The 22,351-nt window shown below is 36.3% G+C and overlaps 1 protein-coding gene across 1 annotated transcript; it reads right to left on the bottom strand.

Annotated features, from left to right (window-relative positions):
• Positions 1–1,567: 1,567 nt before the first annotated feature.
• On the bottom strand, positions 1,568–21,699 carry LOC139974043 (uncharacterized). The gene is made up of 11 exons (XM_071980958.1): positions 21,220–21,699; positions 18,709–18,744; positions 17,724–18,083; positions 16,359–16,556; positions 14,286–14,306; positions 13,640–13,819; positions 13,283–13,468; positions 11,880–11,918; positions 9,345–9,386; positions 7,454–7,544; positions 1,568–4,338 (listed from the first exon to the last, which is right to left on the bottom strand). Exons 1-11 carry the CDS (start codon positions 21,275–21,277, stop codon positions 3,570–3,572), a joined length of 1,980 nt encoding a protein of 659 aa, XP_071837059.1. The 5' UTR covers positions 21,278–21,699; the 3' UTR covers positions 1,568–3,569.
• Between the last annotated feature and the right edge of the window lie 652 nt (positions 21,700–22,351).

The raw sequence follows: 22,351 nt of genomic DNA, 5'->3' as shown, positions 1-22,351 counted from the left end.
CCAAGTTACACAGCTACTTCTATACGGTTAGTTTCTTACGAGTGTGATTATCCAACTGATCGCATGACGAAATGAATGCGTAAGTTGCATGTATACTTGTCACTAGATGGCACTAACACATATATTAACAATTATTTTTTGATTTCAATTTCAATTTATTGTATTTTATTCATGTTTTGGCAGGTTTTCGGCGAATGCACGTGACCATTTGTTGTGACTGCCATAGTGTAATATGCCATATTATGTGATAGTTTATAGTGTGTGAGGTCAGAGTCCGTAATGCTACGTTTTAAGAAAAGTCACCCAGGAAAGAACCTGGGCACGAAGAACCAAACAACCGAACGACTGATCCGCTCTCGACACCAGTCCCCTTGCATCGAGACTGTGACTGTGTGATCATCGTGAGGTGAGTATCACGATTCCCCTCGAAAGGGAACAGATACTACACATGATCTTAGCCAAAAGGCCGAGTCCGTAATGCTATGATAAGACAATAATCCTGCAATGAAACAGACTAATTTTGTACCATCGAATACATCGTGAATGTTCTTATTTGTCTGACGTCATAAAGCATCTGCACCTCACATAGGATCGTAAAATTATGTTGGTGCATTGGAACCACCCAGTTAGTGTAGGTTATATTTCCGAGGGCGCTCTTTACAAACAACATCTTATATACAGATGAACCACGTACTCCATAGTCGATCCGTGACAGACGTGACAAACGAATCGAAATTTCGTTTTCAAGAAGCAAATATGTAGCATGCGTCGGAACCAGACGTGCCCATCGTAGCCCCTGGGGACGAGGGGGTGGGGGGGGGCTGGTAAGGAGGGAGGACTTCCAGCCTTATTTGTTCGTATTCTATTAACCATGTGTGTGTAGTTCGCCACATCGTCCCAGTAAATACTTACTATACGTCCAAGTGTAAAACCAGCATTAAGAAACACAGTACGTTATATACACTATGCTTTACTATCAATTACTATACTATAAACAGTATTAATTATTTGGTGTCCTTCTCTCTTCCACTCACTCTCACTAATTACGTCATCAGTTGTGAGTTATAACCTTTTTCTATGTTGATGCATATAAATACTCAAACTTGATTACTGTTACAAAAAAGACTAAAATTCATTCATATTTGGGACAAAGTTTCGAACAAGTTAATGTTCTTGATGGCTTTGCTAAATCTAAACCAATATTGAATGAAACATTTTTAAAGAGACAGTTTTCATTATAGTTATCAACATCATACGCAAACTCTTGAACAAGTCAATATTCTATTACAATTTGAACCACAGTACGCCCCTTCAAGTCGTCCTCGAGGTACAAATTGAATCACCTCTCTAAAAACATTGGTATTAATCCAACATTTTAGTCTGCTAACACTTTCTAACTATATTCGTCCTGGAAGTTATGACAATTATTCTGGGACATTTATTTGAGAATATTCTTAATTTCTAGCGTATTTGCAGATTTTACATGACTGTTAAAATCCACCACAATATCTACTACATATTTAAATAAGAATTAAGAAACACTAACAGAATAATTGATTAGGACGCATATTTCTATGAAAACGTGTCAATACTATACGTTTTGACTTTCTTTTTTCTTTATTTGTCAAAGATGGAAAAAAAAATGTACATTTATTGCATGAAAGTCTAGAGAATCTTCTCGTTTCGACTAATTTTGTTCTAGAAAAATCAATTTATAATAGCAATTTATGCATAATACTATGAAACGGGATAAATAGATAGTTTGAAGGGAAAGAGACGTATAATATATCTTCGTAATTAAATAATGAATTCATTTAAGTAATTTCTAAAACCAGTGTAACACAGTTATTCCATATTTCGTCTTTCATATAAACATTTCATTCTCATGTTCACAAACTTAATCCACTCTTCCAATTTTCTTAATCTACCGGACTTACTTTGAAACCCAAGAAAAATCTTAGATGAATCGAAAACTAGAAACTACCACGCCCCCATCCACTACCTACACACACCCTCCCAGCCCTGCGATAAATTGAAACACCCGTGGAATAATGTTTACTCTTTCTCATAATCTGAATACCATATTTTGACTGCACATGATTGGCACATTTGGTTGGATAAAAGTGCAAGAGATCTCTGGACTTCGTTATCAGCCGGCCAAGCCTATATGTTGGTCTATATTTGGGTTCATTCATGTTTTGGAAAATTGAGTAAATTTCAGCTATATTCCGAAACGTAATGGTTGTTTTTTTCATTTAACAACATCAAACGGACTCCACCAAGAAACTTGACATCGGTTAAGTCAATTTGTGTTGCCAACAATTTCGAATTTGTTCTCCTCTCTGCTTCCAAGCCTCCCTAATATCCTTATATCTTGTCTAAAGTTTTAAAGATCAATGTTGCCGATTGGCTATAAATGTCTTCATGAAAAGAGAAAGATAGATTTTAAAACTTCATTTGAATAACTCTACTATAGTATAAAACAATAGACATCAAATATCTACAATTTTGTTCTAAAATGTAAATATTTTTTTCAAATTTTTCCATGACAGTATATACACTAATCATCTCAGTTACCCCCAAAAAGTAACAATTAAGGGTGTATGTTACCATGACAACATAAACGAAAGTTATAAACATTTGTTTTTTTGTCTGATGTAGTAAATTCACATGACTCTTAAAATCTTATAAGGGGATGGGGGGGGGGGGAGTTTATTCTTTAGGGCACCATGGTAAATTTATCCCATAGTCTGAATCGCAATCCTCTGATATCATAACTGTGATCACGTGATCATCATGGCGACTCATGCCCTGTGAAGTGTATCAAGTTCCCTCGCATTTTTGTATTTTTATCATGTCGGTAGATTTCCTAATTTTTTCAATAACCATTTGAAAGCAACATTTGACCTTCAAGTAGAAACAACATTAGTTGATATTCCAAAATACAAAACCCATAAATTAAGTGAAAAGAAAAGAAAATCAAAGTTTTATATTGCCCGACCTAAGAATATGTTGTTAAAAGGAGTTGTAACTTTTTCATTTTCATATTTATTTGGTTAAATGTGGTGCATATACTTTCTAGAACCCCTTTACTCAATAAACATGCGTTCTTGACCAGGACTAAAAATTACCTTCAAATGTCCCAGCAGCGATTTACCGATATCCACGTTATTCTGAGTGGCTCATACTACCTGTATAATCGATCTGCTTCCGTGTATCCGAAATAATCATTTCTCTACAACATACCACGCTAACAAATATCTGTGTCATAGACAACGATCGGTTAGTGTCGGTTTTGTTTTTTAACAGGCTGAAGAGAAACCACATCCAATCTTGATGGTGATGATAACAACCACACCGGACTAAAGTGCCTTGCTCGGTAGAAGTCGTTAACTTGACTTGAATGCATGCATAAGTTTCTCTTTCATGTGGCTGCCTTGGGTGACATTCTAGCCTTAGCAGAACCATCTTGATCACCAAGCTTTTTATGAAACCACAACGGGTGTAACGATATTTACGGTGTGTTTGTATCCGGTGTTCAAGTTCACGGTGTTTTTGCGATATCGGTTTTACTGCATCATACAATTATCGATCTTATTATTAACTCCATCGAAAAAGTCGTCCACCTCGTCGAGAAATTCTTTCTCTGGATTTTGCGTAGATTTGTCCTCCGATGGGGCTGGACTGGGTGCATTATTTGGGTCCGATACAGAGGGGTAACCGTGGGAGGGAGGGAGGTACATATTCTTCGATCCTGACCCAGAGGGACCTGAGTGTGCCGGTAGGTCCATGCCTCGTCCTCCGGGGGTGTCAGCGTATATACCTTGTTGCGGCGGTGTATCTAACCGCTGTCGCTCTAAATCGTGATACTGGTGCGCTTCGGGTGGGGGAGGGGGGTAATCGTCATCCTCTGGGTGATGGAATGGGCTCGGCCCTCTCGATGGGGTACCAAAACCACCCATCGTTGGATGGTAGGGGCCAATCACCTCGTCATTATTTGCGTTATTATTTGTTTCCAAACCCTCGATATCGAACAGTGAATCGATGTACCTGTCTGCGTCAGTCTCGGTGAGATCCAAACCCTGATTACCGCGAAGGGTACCGGATGCAACCGATGTTGCCCGACTGCTATAGTTCTCTGCTGGTATACCGATTTCAGGATCGCGACGTGGAACGGTAGTACCGGCGGGACCAACGAAAGCGGTCCCTGTGGTGGCTGGAATATGGTGGTGGTTCATTGATTGATCTCTCCGTTTATCGCCATCTCTAGTAACCACGATACCGTCACTGATGTAAGGGTCTCGATGTTTATAATCGCGAGGACCGGAGGAAGAACCGCTGAAACATAAGCAGACAAAAAAAAGACAGTCAGACATATGTTCATTTTTATAATCAACTGAATATATTTTTCCAAAGTTATTTTTGACAATAATAGAAATGCCAACAATACACTACATTATGTTCCGTATTAAACGACATTTCTTTAAAATGCTACATTTTGAGTCAATTAGGAAAATAGAAAGATAATTTTTTTTTTTACGCATTTGAAAAAAAAAACCCATCTCATTGCCTTGCCAACACGTACGTTACAGTACTTCTAAATTTATAGTGCCACCCTAAACAGTCTACAAGAAAGAGGTTTGACATTTCTTCCATCTCAGTTACATCAAATTTTTAATACGAATATATCACGAATTTTGAGAAATATACTGTTTGATATTTTGGTTAATATTTTTTTAAATAGAGGCGTCAAAGTGAATAAAACACTACATATATTCGAACAATATCATCATCGGCGTTGTTGCTAATAATCCCTAGAAATATGACAATACATTTAACAACCACAAAAATCAGAAGCTTAAGAACGTAAATATTCTAAACAGATATTTCAATACTAAAAACAAGTACTCAATAATAATAATAATAATTGTAACAGGAACAATCGTAAATATTTCGTTTATTTTACTCAGAAAGAACTTAAAGTTTACAATTAAAGGCCGAGTGTACATTCATCAAGTAGGTAACAGAGGGGGCTAATCATATTTGTTTTCGGTATGAAAGTCCTTTGAGGCTCGCAACCAGTATGCTTCCAACCATGTATGCTCGCAACCATGCACACTTCCTATAAGATACTTAGGTAACACTTTAAGAATCCAAACAGGGCAATCACAAATTCCAAATGTATTCACAGACAATTCAAGATGATAAGGACAGTTATTTTTAGTTTTGAAAGCAAAAATGAAATAACTTTAAGCTTTGCAAATGCCACCTTTATTCAAGTTGAATTTTTCATTTCTAAAATTTCGGAATTTTGTTTTTAACCATTATGTAATCTTATATTTTGAACTCAAGCGTATACAATGTTCTCCATATACTGTCACCTTGAAGAAGGGTTAATACTATAAGCTTTAAACATATAGGCCTACCAAAACAAAAACAAATTAAGCACACAAAAGAAATAATATAAATATGGCTTAACGAAAGTCAAGCTGCTTTGGTTCTACATTAAACCAATATATAAATCATATCTATGCTTTTTTTTAAACTAAATTTCTGATTTCACAATTTTTGTTACTTTATTTCGCGTATTAGTCTATCACGTTAAGGAATCTAAGCAAACTTTCTGAAATAAAGTACGCCTTACGTTGAGCATTGAAACTAAGGAATTAACTGCCTCGATTCTTTAACGTTGCTATGCAACGGTCGTGGAGCGTTCTCATAATAGCATATACATATTTAGCAAGCTAAACAACGTTTCAACAATAATTGACAAAAGGCAAGTTTTATGGGAACGTCAAATTTGAAAATACACATTGTAGAAGGAAAAAAAGTTGCAGCCGGAAAACGGATCCATTTGTGAGCATTATGCTGGTTCTTTGTTGAATGTAGTCTTCTGTGCATATGATACGATATATGTATAGCCTAAGCACTGTGTTCTTCATCGCCGTGAGGTGTTCATTATATATAATGAAACGTATATAGACGTCTGTACGTACTGTAGTTCTCTGTATAAAATCCATATCAATTGACACGTATCCGCAGAGGCGTCGTGTTGAGTTCTGCCATTTCTTCTTATAGAATAAAGCGCGTTGGGACGTTATAATGCGTTCTGCGTTGATCCATATACAAAACTAAGCGTGAAGATGTCTGATGGTACGTAATATTTGATCGAGGTCGCACGGTACAATACTCCATAAAGATCACTGTGTCGTAAGAATTTCGTAGCTGACACCATCGAACGTGATTGGTGCAATGCTAACATTTCCACCTTTAAAAGTTAAAACTTCATATCATGTACAGCGGAGTTCGAGCAGGTTAAATTATAGGAATTTAAAAAGACTGGATGTTTGGGTTTATTCTCCTCTACTTACAGCGGTTAAGATTCGTGTATACGAGTATAGCTTTGGTAATGGCAATGTAGTGACTAAAAACTAAGGTCGTCACCATATGACGTCACTGGATGACGTCACTGGATGACGTCACTGGATGACGTCACTGGATGACGTCACTGGATGACGTCACTGGATGACGTGTGGTTCTTTCTTGACGTTAGAGAATGGTTACTTATGGCCTTCGTAACCGTTAGAACCTGAGCTATAACCATCGTTGTAGTTATAAGTCCGTTCCTCGTAGATACGTTCATCGCCGCTGTTTATGTCACCGAATGAAGGGTATTCCGGACTCATGTCTTCGGCAGGGACCACTAAAATCGAGCTGGTCTGTGGCTTCTTTCTCTCCTGTTCGCTGCAGCTTCGCACCGCGATACAACCGATCAGTAAAATCGTAATCGCGATAATCCCAAATATGAGGAGGATCCAAAATATTGAAGTGGGACCCTCTGAGAGGGGGGAAGAGAAAATATGATGTTAAGAAGTAGATGATATTAAGATAAATAAACGCCCACCGGTATTTGAAGTTATGACACGGCACCCTTATCATGTTGACCATTTTCCCTTGGCAGAAATCGGCTATTAAAAATATCTGTCAGACTCCGTCTAATATGAAAGTAAAACTTCAGGCATATTGTTACTCTGATGGAAGTTATAAGTAAGCGAGATTATGTTTTGAGCGCCTAATATCGGTATGCATTCCTTTTTACCGATTTATTCATGTCCTACGCAGAACATTTTACTTTTATTTAATAACAGAATACTTCTGGTATTTTTTGACGACAAGATTTGGGAATATAGCTGATCATGAATTTAGGGGTGTGGTGTCATAATTTTTGCGGAGAAATGACAAAAGTGAAAGAAATAGCCAATGGCGATTGGATGATTTTTTTTGTCTTTGTTTTTTTTTTAAGAGGGTTTAAATGATGCACTGCCTGTTGAACGAGACATTCGTATCACGTCATCGGACAGAAGATATGTTCCAAATGCTATATCATTTCTTCCACTTTTCTCATTTCTCGGTGAGATGTTGCCATAATTTATGCATGTGAACTTTGACCTACGTTCTTATGACGATGCATCCTGCGAGGAATATGATTAGACAAATAATAACGATGACGATAAGAATCCAGACCAGAGCAGGCACAGACGTCTCTAATAAAATAACATAAATAAAAGAAATGTTAATTCTTATCTCCTCGTGTGATACATGACGTACATATGACGTAGAAAGGTCTGCCTATATTAGAGGAACCACTTGTGTCGGTAGGAAGAGCGGTGACATTAAGATGCAAATGTTCGAAAATGATTAAGTGTCGAAATTTCGTAAAAATTACGATGGTCGACATACCAGAGTCGCAATTCGCAAGCCATGCCCTTTCCCCCTACCCCTACCCCTTCACGGCGCCCTCCCCGACCCCTTCACTTCCTTCCCTGTTCTCCTCTTTCGTTACAAATAAACCTATCGGTTCAGCATGTTGTTGTTGTTTTTGTTATCTGACTTGTTGTAGCATTCATTCATTACACGCACTACTATTATAATAATATTATAAATCATACCTACTAATTAAACTGATTATTTTAACAAAATTAGACTACTTTTCCTAAATTGCTAATAAAAAGTAATGACCTTTCATTGAAACGCACAGTAATTATTTCAAAGAAAATAAACAGCTGTACATATTCATGTGAAGGCGTTCCTTTCTCTTTTCTAAATTGAATTTGCATGTAGAAGAAGCAATGTGTGATAGCGCCCTCACATTTTACGTACTTCAAGAAACGGGATGTAAATGTCAACGTCATTTAGTTCCAATATTCGATATACACATATATAGCTAAATAATATGTTTATGCGCGGGTGCAGAGGTATGGGTGTACACCCTTCACCCACCCCCTTTTCAACCCCCACAAAATTGTAGAGTAGATATTAGCACAGCCTTGCGTGTAAACCTAAATACAGACCTAAACATATATATGCCAAATATGCCCGAGAATGCACCATTTCAGGTCTGAAACATGAATTCTTCTTGTGGGAGGAGAGCATTCTCACCCTATCCCCTCCATATGGTAAATATGTCCAGGTTGCACCTCTTCCTTTTTTTAATCATGCAACCGCCCCTGATGTTGCACCTGATTAAGTAGATTCAGGGATTACGAATGCGAAGTATGATTCCACAAATAACCTTTGCGTCAATATCGTACAGAACCTATACGACAGGCTGGCATCCATTGTACCGGGTTACAGGAAAAAAACACAAAGGTTCAATGTACTCGATTCCTTCCCAGAGAGAAATATTTGCCGGTTTCTCTCCGTTGCCGTGAAAACAGCTACTTTCGATTTACTTTGTATGTTTAGTGAGCTAATTTACTTACATTATAGCTCCCCGGAATGCCTCGATGGCTGCTCTAGATTGCTTCTTTAGTTAAAACACACGAATACCAAACATATTAACCATTCCCTACCCCCGCTCCCCGCCCGCCCGCCCCCACCCCACCCCTCCCCCAGTTTTTTCTTCAAAATTTACGAATACCGTACGCTAACCATCATATCTATAATGTTAAATAATTAACACAGTTATCTATACCATATTGGGACAGAAAATTTTGTGCACACACAACTTTTCGATATGGATCCACATTTATACCTTTATTTATTAGATTATAACATGTCACCGTACAAAAAAAAAAACATACAAAAATTAAGAATAATATAACGCTTTCTATTCATGTGATCATCAAGGGTTTAATTGTTTTTAATAAAGCCTAAAAATGTATAGATAGAAAGTTGAGTTTATAACCTCGCTGAAAATTCTAGCTTACCTCCGCCTCCCCTGATCCCCTTATCCCATTATCGTCTCCCTCTTCACATTCAAGAACAAAGTCCTCCAACTCTTAACCTTGTACACTACCCCTAGCTTAAAGTAAACCAAAGAAAGAAGTTAAAAAGTTTCTTACGCGTATCATTTCCGTCGCCGCCGTTGTCCACGGGTAGTACGCCTGTAACAGATCAAAAAACACGCCATATCGTTAATAAATTTATTACTTTGATTTCTTGTAAAACGAAAGAGCAAATTCATTTACTTAAAAATGTCGTATTGTATGTTTCATATTTTATTGTCTGTCTGTCTGTCTGTCTGCCTGTCTGTCTATCTATCTGTCTGTCTATCTCTCTATCTATCTATCTATCTATCTATCTATCTATCTATCTATCTATCTATCTATCTATCTATCTATCTATCTATCTATCTATCTATCTATCTATCTATCTATCTATCTATCTATCTATCTATCTATCTATCTATCTATCTATCTATCTATCTATCTATCTATCTATCTATCTATCTATCTATCTATCTATCTATCTATCTATCTATCTATCTATCTATCTATCTATCTATCTATCTATCTATCTATCTATCTATCTATCTATCTATCTATCTATCTATCTATCTATCTATCTATCTATCTATCTATCTATCTATCTATCTATCTATCTATCTATCTATCTATCTATCTATCTATCTATCTATCTATCTATCTATCTATCTATCTATCTATCTATCTATCTATCTATCTATCTATCTATCTATCTATCTATCTATCTATCTATCTATCTATCTATCTATCTATCTATCTATCTATCTATCTATCTATCTATCTATCTATCTATCTATCTATCTATCTATCTATCTATCTATCTATCTATCTATCTATCTATCTATCTATCTATCTATCTATCTATCTATCTATCTATCTATCTATCTATCTATCTATCTATCTATCTATCTATCTATCTATCTATCTATCTATCTATCTATCTATCTATCTATCTATCTATCTATCTATCTATCTATCTATCTATCTATCTATCTATCTATCTATCTATCTATCTATCTATCTATCTATCTATCTATCTATCTATCTATCTATCTATCTATCTATCTATCTATCTATCTATCTATCTATCTATCTATCTATCTATCTATCTATCTATCTATCTATCTATCTATCTATCTATCTATCTATCTATCTATCTATCTATCTATCTATCTATCTATCTATCTATCTATCTATCTATCTATCTATCTATCTATCTATCTATCTATCTATCTATCTATCTATCTATCTATCTATCTATCTATCTATCTATCTATCTATCTATCTATCTATCTATCTATCTATCTATCTATCTATCTATCTATCTATCTATCTATCTATCTATCTATCTATCTATCTATCTATCTATCTATCTGTCTGTCTGTCTGTCTGTCTGTCTGTCTGTCTGTCTGTCTGTCTGTCTGTCTGTCTGTCTGTCTGTCTGTATGTTAATTTCAACATTGTTGTTAGCAACAAGTAGGCATTGCGATTTACGATTCGATCGATACGCTCACAGATCTACCGGCATCTGAAATTGTGACAACTGTGACACTGTGTCACTAAGACTTTGTGACTCTGTGACTCTGTAACTCTGGAACCGTTATTACGATATTAAATCCAAAGTGTTATAACTATTTAAACGTGCCGAATGCGATGACTTAAAGATACAGTCTGTCGTGTTTACATCAAAAGTTTATGGAAGTCAAACTACGGTTTACTGGAGTTTGTTGACTCCATATCAAAATTTGTCAATTCTCGAACAGAAGTGTTTTTTCACTGCAGCGCTAAAGCTAAATTGTTTATGTAATGAAACCACTACATCATATGACGTTGTATACATTATTGATAAAATATTCATTTTGCAAGTATTTTTCATTACCATTATATTCACTTGAAATTGTGTTAAATCAGCGGTCTGAAAACTTTATAATAATAATAATAATCATCATCATATTGGATTTTTATATAGTGCTTTATACCAGCCATAGGTCTCTAAGCTTTTTATAGACGTTATATTACCCCTGGTCAATGATAACCTGTCCCAGAGACAATTCCTCCTGGCGGCTGCAGTTATATACTAGGCTCAATGACAAGTTACGTCACATGTACCATCTAACCCCTGGAGACCGATGCCTTAGCCAATATTGTCCACCACGCTCCACTCAAGACGAAGGAGATTCTATGAGGATTGAGAAATTGTCCACCAGAACCCACCCCTCAGAATCGTTGCTCAGAGTACAAGGGTTATGCAAAGCTATGCCTGGACTATTGACTCGATGCTAACTTCGGTATTACTTACTTGGGTATATATCGTAGATGAAAATATGCCTATGTATTCGATAAGGGGGGGGGGGGGGAGGGTGCAGGTCGCAGTAACCTTAGAAGTCATAAAATCAACTAGTAAAAATTATGTCTTAATGAAGCAAACTTTACTACAATAAAAAAATATATCACTGAGTTATAAGATTCTGCAAAATGCATATGAAAGGAATCAAGCGATCCACCAGTACTTTTTCGGGACGCTGTTTGGATCGCGTTCCATAGCTGACGGTACAGTCGTGTTAAATATTATGTTATGTTATTCATAACTCATTTATGATTACTTATTCTCACCTGGACCCTCTGTTATTGTGTTTCCACCAGTGCCGTCATCTGTAAAAGTTAAATCAGCAAAATATACAAAACATGAACTTGACAATAAACAAGATTCAATACAAGACTCTATGCAAGACTAAAATTTGTCAATAATGACACTTTTGTGATAATCTTAGTGTGACGTCACAGATACCAACAAGTAGAGTGTAACATTGTATAGGGTATGTAGAGTAGAAATCTAGGGAATGAAAATACCTATAAGGGAATGGTAAGCGAGAGGCGATTGGAAGATAATAGACGATTGGGGGGAGGGTGGGGAGGACTAGGGGTGTAACTTGTGATGATTTGTCAACAGATGAAATGTTGTACACTGTTGTTTACTATATTCATATTCACAACTGTAAGTACAATCTACGTTTCTTCAAGTAAGTTGGAAATGTTAATGCTTTCGTATTCTGTTTATACCTAATGGCCCTTTCATAATAAGACAGGTGGGGGGGGGAGACTAGAGGTATAGAGGTACGCCACCCACTTTCCCGAGAAAAGAAACCCCGGGGAATTGAACCTTTTCATAATCATTGATAATTAAAAGCAACTTATTCCCCCTTTTTTTGTTACATTAGAAAGTGTTTTTTTTTTCTCGTTTGTGACCTTTCCTTGTAAACCCAAATTGTTCTTGGTGTTCTCAAAACCTAGATGTTTTGTTCTGTTCTGATGGTCAACACTTTGGCAGCTTGTTTAAGGCGAAATGTGAGAAGAATATGATTGCATGGCCTGATGCTACCCAGTAACGTTGTAATGTCGAGTACAATCATATGTCACCATAGTATATGAGTACAAGTGAGAGTACAATATTCAAAGAACAAGTACAAATTCTTATAATAGTTCATTAGCATATAGAGCCCTTTTTAGATTACCAAACTGTACGGGGTAGAGACTGCGCAAATCCACGATAGCAAGTATACGAGTACACGAGTACGCTAGAAAAGGAGTACTCGGAGTACCGGGAGTACTCGGAGTACCGGGAGTACTCGGAGTTCCGGGAGTACTCGGAGTACCGGGAGTACTCGGAGTACCTGGAGTACCGATACTAGAATAGGAGTTTCAGGAGTACTAGGATAAACGGGAGTACTCGGAGTACTCGGAGTACTCGGAGTACCGGGAGTACCGGGAGAACCGAAACTAGAATAGGAGTACCAGGGGTACTGGGAGAACCGGGAGTACTCGGAGTACCGGGAGCACTCGGAGTACCGGAAGTAACGAGACTAGAAAAGGAGTACCGGGAGTATCGGAACTACCGGAACTACCGGGAGTGCTGGGATTACCGGAAGTACCAGGAGTACTGGGAGTACCGGGTCTACGGATTCACTACGGCCTGATATAATGTTCTCGTATTAGTGGAGGATAAATATGTGACTGACCTTTAGAACAAACAGGTATTTCACCGGTCCATTCGAATTGTTCGCTGCATACTCGTCCAGTGACCTCAATTCTTGACTTGTAGCCGGTGTTACATGTATAGATGACAGATCCACCGACATTTTTCCCTAAGCTGTTTAATACCATGTTTGCATTTGCCACTACCGGTGGGTCACCACATTGCATGGCTGTGAAATAATTATAAATAGATTAAAATACCAACCATAGATTTAGCTTGGCTTGGTTTCCAACTGATATTCGAAGCAACATTGAGTTTGGAACATCTAACGATGAACTATATAAAAACGTATTCAAATAATAATAGAGACATGAAACTAAATAAATAGAGAGAGATTTACCGACACAAGATGGCATGTCTCTTGGGTTCCATTCTCCAGTATTGTCACACCTCAAGAGAGCCGATCCTTGTAAAACAAATCCCGTGCTGCATGCAAATCTGGCCAATTCCCCTGATCGAAAAATAGTCTGTTGCGTCGATATACTGCCATCAGTAAGAGGCGTGAGTGAAGGACACGTAACTGCCAAATTACAATAATAATAAATTATAATAATAATAATTATTAATCATCATCATCATCATCATCATCATCATCATCATCATCATCATCATCATCATCATCATCATCATCATCATCATCATCATCATCATCATCATCATCATCATCATCATCATCATCATCATCATCATCATCATCATCATCATCATCATCATCATCATCATCATCATCATCATCATCATCATCATCATCATCATCATCATCATCATCATCATCATCATCATCATCATCATCATGCAAAACATATTCTGTCTATTCTCAAAACAAAGCTATCACTGATAGCCTCGTCATTACAATGGGCGTTCATGACATGAAATTTGCAGATAACGAGAGCGTGACTGAATGTTTCTCTATGTAGCCGGTACATATCAAGGGAGAATATGTTATTGAGGGAAGCAGTTCTGCGAAACTTGAAAATGAGACTCACCACCGCTAAGAGTGGCTGGTGCTGTTGAAAACAAAACAAAAAAATAGAATTAAACTGAAATCAAGAATTTTCTGTTGTGTGACGTGGTCCTGGCTTCAGAACTTAATTTTCTGGGGAATTAATATGCTGATTTTTCAAAATTCAAATGTGAATATTTTCGGAATTTTCTATTTGGACTTCACATTGCTTGCTGCATTAACCACTTCACAATAACCAGCTTGGATCTGCCCTGAAAGGACAAATCCTGGATACCCTTATAGGGTTTACAAAATGTAGGTCTTAAATGAACCATAAAACTTGTTTTCCAAAACATAGTAAACAATGTCACCTGTTTATTAACAAATAAAACCATCTTAATTTCTCGTGCAGGATTAATATATGAATGTTCTTTATTTCTAAACTAACATACATAATACCATAACTAAACTGACATATTTCCAAGTCATGTGCAGATACCAAGATTACAGATCATGTTGTTAGTGGTTATGATGATTGATACTGATGCCGGTTGTTAGATGGGGGAGGATGAGAGTGGGGGGGGTGGGGCGTTGATGATAAAATGTTGACATCCTGCGTCACTCAGAAAAAAATATAGTGATATCATGTAATAAGTGTATTCTGAAATTAACGTGTGTTGGGTAGGTTCGTGTTCATAATGTAGGGATTTTCTCGGGCAAAATCATCACCCTTCCCTCCCTCCCCTTCCCCTCCCGTCCCCTCCCCTCCCACTCCACCCATCCCCTCCCCGCACAAACAAACACTAATTAACGAAGAGTCATATATCATATCTGAAGATCATTTCTTCAGTTTCTAATCGAGATTTGTAAATAGGTCTTCAAAGTTTTCAGAATAATTTTCAAGGAGGTTTTCATGATCCAACGTTTTACAGATTTACATATACGGCATGATGAAGGATAACATAGGAGTCAGTGCTCTTATAGGGTGGTCGTTAATGTATATAAATATTTGACTTTCACTTCGATTGGAGTTTGTTTTGTTAAATCGGGCAAGTACTGAATCCATTTATACACAAGCTAACAAAATTCTTGTTCTGATCACTATAACTTTCAAAAGTTGTAAGACCAATAGCACAGTAAGGAAAAAAAAAATAGATAAGTGAAAAAAAAAAGAAAACCCCCCATATAAACAATTCGCCTAAATGAAGATTTCGTTTCATTATACTAGACACCCTTAATACCGTTAAAACCGCACATTTGTCGTACAATATTTGGCATATTATTTGAAGCCATAACATATGTCTACTGCATAAGATCGATATTGCAATCAATCATAAAGTTGTTAAAATGTTGAATTTTTGTAGATTGCCCCCACCCCCCCCCCCCGGTATCCCCTACGCTACGAAGTTCAAAACAGGCGGCACTATGGGCCAAATCTAGCCCCAACACTAAAAAAGAAAGAAATGTCTATTACACCAATGAAGTGTTCGGACCTTTAAATTTCTTAAAATTTTAAAGCACTTTCCAGAAGTCTATGATTTTCCTAGCGCATATATTTCAAAGGGTTCAATTAGACAATGATTATGTCTAATTAAGGAAATATGATATATATATATATATATATATATATAATGATATTATATAAAATTGTCGCGGTAAAATGTCTTGTGATGCTTGTACATGAGGGACCATTATTTGACATTCTCACATATTGGGAAGGGGGGGGGGGTTGGGTGCAATATTAAACACATTTAAGTCCCCAGGCTTGATTACCTACACCAGTCTACCATGCACATTGTTTAATCTAGGTTTAGTGACATTTCGGGTTTCTCTGGCCCTTAGATCATACAAATGTTTCGCTCGGCCCTCATAGATAATTCATCAAGAACCCTTACTTTATGCAAACCCTAGCGTGCACTAAGTTTGCATTTAAGTTCCATCCCAATTAACATTCTTGAATAATAATAAAAAAATTAAACAAAAGCTAGCAAAGAGAAGCAATGATGATCTTATATGTGGATATCATTTCATTTTTCTCAGATTTTCATCATTGTTATCTCTCTCCGGTAAGTGCCCTGTTTTATTTAATAGGAGGGTAAAGTGAGTTTTTACTTACCTACGCAAGATGGAATAGCAGGCGACCAATTGCCATCCGATTGACAAGTGACTACCGCCTGTCCATTTAAAGTATAGCCGGTTTGACAAGTAAATGATAGCCTCTGATTCTCATTAAAAATGACTAGTTCATTATTAAAACTGGTCGCTTCGCTTGGAAAGAGGAAAGTATCCAGATTATCAACGATGCAGCTCTTTCCTACAACAACAAAAAATGATAGAATTTATAGAAATTATAGCTTATCAGTTAAAATCACATAATTTCAACTGTTTAAAACCCAAACAATCTACGTTTCATGGAAATATTTGAGCATGGAAATACACTCCCTGCAAGCTTGTATGTTAAGATCTGAGACGAATCCAGGATTCTAAGAAAGCGTGGGCGTGTGGTCCTGGGGTCGTTCAAGCCGACTCCCATGTTGGATGTGTATACGGCGTTCCACAGAAAGACAAAACGAACTTGACATGAACTTTGGTGCATTCTGATATTCACGTGGGCTATAGATTAGGTAATATAATTTTGCTAATGGGTTGAAGGGGATGGGGAAGAACTCACCCACACCCTCTGGTTTCGGGACTGAACACCTTTTGATTTCATTGCAAATCAAATATCAAAGCATATAAACTAGATATGTAGAAATAGGCGAAGCTAGCCTCTTACTAATTGTATCAAAGAAGCAGGCGTTATATAGTGGTTAGTGTAATATCATTGAGACAGATATAAAATATCTGGGTTTTTTTCTTTTCTTTTCATATTAATTTTCGAGTTCATATTTTGATAATGCCATGGGTGAAAGGTTAATTGACAACAACAAAAAAAACATAAAAAGGAAATGCTAGTTGTATTTAGGAATCCATCCTTTTTAATAGAGATGTATTTCAATTGATTCTGTCATTGATATTCCTTACTTAAACATATAGAGACACCATTTTTATTTGTATACATATCATATTAGAAGACACTCAGTTCATCAATTGAACATATGAGTACGGTTATTCGTATATACATAACACAATGGCAAGAGTTGCGGCCTTTGGCAGAAGATCTTGCAACAGAATCGAAAAATCACTTGAAACAGAAAAAGCAGCAGCATTATTTTCTATTCACGCTATCTGTGTCTATGTATAAAATCTTACAAAATGTCACAGTATGCGTACACACAGCAAGAAATCTAGTACACAAAGAACATCAGCGCTCCACCGGCACACCTTGTTACAAATCGCCGGCAAAATGGAACATTGGTGGTAATCCCTCTTGGTACGTTATAGTGGTTGCCCCCCTGCATGGATAGCCTACTAGGTTATGTACTTTCCTCGACTTTATTAAGATATTTGATTTCGAATAAGAAATGAGAGATAAACTTACTTAAGTCGTACACGTTGGCCCAGAAGCCTCCGCCGCAGGTTTGCGATGGGTTTCCCCCGCATTGTACGTTACATTTTGTTTCATCCTTGGCCAACTTCTGATAAACAGCATCTTCGTTACCACAGAAACACTCTGTACCCGACTGGAGTCCGGCATAAGCGTGACCATTTTCTAAACATAAAGTTAGACACAAATCTACCGTCATGGCGTTATTCTGGCACCCCAAGCCCGTCCCTTCCTCCTGGCCTTCAACATGGGCAGAACACCCAGTACATCGTGCCCCGGGCCCTGTTTCTTGCATGCAAGAATAATCGGGCAATATCCGGAAGTAGTCGTCGGCAAAGCAACCTAGATACCTTCCTGTTGGTGAAAATCATATTAACATTATATATTTTCAATATAAACACGTATCTTTACGAGCGAGGCGAGGAGATTGGAGAGTCGGAGAGGGGAGCAGAGATTGGAAAGGGGGAAGAAAGGAGATTAGAGGAAGAAAGATGAAAGGGAAGAGAGGGAAGGGGTAGAAATGATAGAAGGGGGAGGGGGTGGAGTGAGAAGGGGGGGGAAGAGCAAAGAGGAGGAGAAAACACAAAATGAGGAGGAGAGAGAATGAGTGAGAATAGAGAGTAGGAGATGAGAGGAGAGGAGATATCAGGAGAGGGGAGGAGAAGGTGGAGAATGGATAAGTGGCGGAGAGGGGATGGGATGGGATGGGCCGACGTCGGTTCAAACATCTTATACAATCACTTACATATGATGTTTACTAGGTGGAATAAGTGTAAAGATGCTACGTGTCATTGTTAGGATTCGGAGATAAAAAGAAACATGATGCATGTCTGTAGAACTTTCTGGTCCCATATTTTTTCATTTCTTTTCTTTTGCGCGACACAATTTTGGGTCGCAACAGAAAGCTTACGGACGGTTGTTTCTGAGACATAATAATTGATAAAGCAATACATAATGATAAATCAACTTTAATACTTACTGGCATGAGGTACTTGCTGAAGACTTTTAAATGGAACTGCAAAGAAGAAGGTAGTGAAGAAGAAGAAGAAACCTTAGTGTAAATGAGGACATAAACCCTTTCGTGTAAAATCATGATAAAACCGTCTTCGTTACATAGTCTTGATGTGCAACAAAGGTTGGATTTTGTCACCACGATATGAATTTGAACTATTGGTTAACTCACTTAGTGCAGCATATAACTTGTTCTACGGATGTCCTTGGGTGTAATACCGTGCTGGTGCCGGGTTTAACACCTTCTGGAGTCCTAACGCTTTGCCCACATCCCCCCCCCCCGTTCCCCATTCCCCCTCATCTCCACCCTTTCCCTCCTATTGAATTTTGCAGACACAAATCAAAGTTGGAAAGTTCGTATCTGTTGTCTAGAAGTGATCACTGAGGCCACTAGACTTTGATGACATATCTGTGCTTGTAGGTCACTGACCAATGATTGTGTGTATGACAGGAATTATTAATTCATCACAAAAACTAACGTTTATATTGTATATTGTATGTCTATCTATTACAAGACTATATCAGCAAGCCAAGTTGGTTTTGATGATTTTTGTCAATCCTTTCTTGTTTTTGTAATACTTAATAGAGGTTATTCGCTGGATAAGTTAAGTTTTGTTTCACATAATGACGTAATAGTTAAAAGTATCTATTTTTATCAAATATATAAAATATTGCAATTAATAGTGCCCAGGCGAAGAAGAATTGAAGTTCATTTATTTGTTAAAAAAAATTGAGAACAGAACAAATTATTTTAACTAATACTCGGTAAGTTTAGAAAACAAAATGAAAAAGAATCCAGTTATTTAATATCTGCCTTTTACGGTCATTAAAATGGTACTCAGATAGCTGATGATTTAACATGGATCTCACTGATACAAATCAATTATTACAATATAAAACAATATAAATATTCAACACTGTTTGTTCTTGGAACTCTCTCAACATCGGTTCCGTAACCTTAACTAAGGCTTGATAGAATATATCGTATTTATTGATTGAAAATATCCTCATTGAATTGAAGTTGATTGAACATATCCTAACTTAATCCTAGTAGAATGAATATATTCCAACTGAATCCTATTTGAATGAAGATATTCCGATTGAATCCCAGCTGATTAAAAACATCGGAATTGAATCCTACGTGATTGGAAATATTCTAATTGAATTCCAGTTAATTAAAAATATCCTTATGTAATCTTTGTTGATTGAATATATCCCTATTGTAAACTAGATCAATGAATGTATCTAAGTGAATCCTAGTTGATTGAAAATATTCTAATTGAATCCAAGTTGATTGGAAATATCTTACCTGACTACAAGTTGAATGAACATATCCAAATTGAATCCTTGCTAATTGAAGTTTCCCAATTGAAATCTACTTGATTGTAAAATATATTCTAATTGAATTCTATAGTTAATTGAAAATATCCTTATTTAATCCTTGTTGATTGAATATATCCCAATTGTAAACTAGATCAATGAATGTATCTAAGTGAATCCTAGTTGATTGAAAGTATTTTAATTGAATCCTAGTTGACTGGAAATATCTTACTTGACTACTAGTATTAATGATCATATCCCAATTGAATCCTTTAGCTGATTAAAGCTTCCCAATTGAATCCTAGTTGATTGTAAAATATTCTAATTGAATTATATAGTTAATTGAAAATATCCTTATTTAATCCTTGTTGATTGAAGATATCCCAATTGAATCCTAGTTGATTGAAAATATTCTAATTGAATACAAGTTGACTGGAAATATCTAACTTGACTACTAGTTGAATGATCATATCCCAATTGAATCCTTTAGCTGATTGAAGCTTCCTAAATGAACCCTACTTGATTGGAAATATTATAATTTAATTCTAGTTAATTGAAATTATCCTTACTTAATCCTTATTGATTGAAGAAATCTCAATTGAATCTTGTTTGATTGGAAATATTCTAATTTGAATCATAGTTGAAATGAAAATATCTTACTATAGTTGAATGATCATATCCTAATTGAACCCTATAGCTGATTAAATCATCCTAATTGAACCCTACTTAATTGGAAATATTCTAATTGAATTCTAGTTAATTGAAAATATCTTACTTGACTACTAGTTGAATGATCATATCCTAATTGAATCCTATTGCTGATTGAAAACATCCAGTTATATGACAATATCCTACTTGAATGAAAAAAATGTTCATTGAATGAAAATATCCTTATTGAATCCTAGTTGAATGAATGTAACCTAATTGCATCCTAGTTGATTAGCTATATTCTAATTGAGTTCTATTTGATTGAATGTATTCTAATTAGACATATATCCACGTATAATTCAATCGTGTTTTTTACACTTGATATGATTTCGAAAACTACAATTCTGTTTCTCTAATATAAATGTCAAAACAAACCAATAACAGTAAAATTAAAAATTTAACTATAAATGTTTATAGCTATAATTAGGAAAATGAACTAATTTATACTCACAACATGCTAGTATGAAGCACAATAATCCAATTGACATCCAGTTCGGCCGTTTGTTCATTTTTGGACCATGTCACAGAAATTCCACAAGAAAAATCAGTAAATTAGGGGTTAAAAGAAGAAGAAATATAAAAACTAATATATAATAAGACGCCTGCAGACACAATCTTTTAGCAGATAATATTTCCTTTCACATTTTCACAAAGTTTATGACGGATATTTATAACACTTTCTTCGATGGCTATTCCTCGGATTGCTGTAACTACAAATGTCTATTGGGCTTTGCACGTAAATTAGAAAGTCCATATGCTGGTTGCCAAATTCCCTACATGGGCGTGTTAGATAAATGAATTCTACGATTACACTATGATACTATGAAACAATAGACTGCATGTCGCTAAAAATCGATACCCAACTAAATTCCCAAACGGATTTGAAGGACGAGATCAATTTTGATAATCCATGAAAAATAGAAGTGGTAAACGTTTGATGAGATTTCTTTCTTTCAATTTTTTATTCAAAAAATGATTTTGACGTCAAAGTTACTTTTTGAAACCAACTAGAGCAAATATTATATTAGCATTATCGTTTTAAAAGTTGATTGATGGTCACCCTCTTCAGTGACTAAGAATATTCCATTTATGTAAAGGTAAAATTTTTTTATGTTATATGTATACTTGGTTTTTGTACCGTTGCCGCGATAGAGTTGTAACTGCCAGCTGTTCTCACAGAAAGTGAAGATTTTAACACTTTCGATTCTATTAAACAAAATACTGGGTATGGCTGTATACGCCCTATATGAATGACATCACTGTACGTTTGAAATGGATCGATGTCAGCTATACATGGGAAGCAATAAAATAATAGTACAGTTATATAATAAAAAGGGCTTATGACAGAATACCAGAGGATGACGTATGGTGCTTGCCACAAACTGGCAATTTCTTGAATTGAGGTCACTATAGCTAGGTGAAGAGTAAATAGAAGTAGTGTATACTGCAAGTTGTTTCTCCCCCCAACCCCCCCCCCCCCTCTCTATTTACCCTGAAACACATTATCCTGTAAGATTTGCTTTAAGGCAGTTGGTTAAGTAATCGCTACTAAACTTAATACAATACACGTTATACTTTCAATT

Source organism: Apostichopus japonicus, chromosome 9 (genome assembly GCF_037975245.1).
Source record: "Apostichopus japonicus isolate 1M-3 chromosome 9, ASM3797524v1, whole genome shotgun sequence".
Lineage (NCBI taxonomy): Eukaryota > Metazoa > Echinodermata > Holothuroidea > Aspidochirotida > Stichopodidae > Apostichopus > Apostichopus japonicus.
This window is presented reverse-complemented; position numbering and strand designations above follow the sequence as displayed.

Excerpts from the sequence above, each read along its gene's own strand:
- LOC139974043 (XM_071980958.1), bottom strand. The coding sequence starts at position 21,277 with ATGAACAAACGGCCGAACTGGATGTCAATTGGATTATTGTGCTTCATA. Across the intron at positions 16,557-17,723 it reads GGCCAACGTGTACGACTTAA|GAAAGAGCTGCATCGTTGAT; the intron begins GTAAGTTTATCT and ends TTGTTGTTGTAG. Across the intron at positions 14,307-16,358 it reads TGCTATTCCATCTTGCGTAG|CACCAGCCACTCTTAGCGGT; the intron begins GTAAGTAAAAAC and ends TGTTTTCAACAG.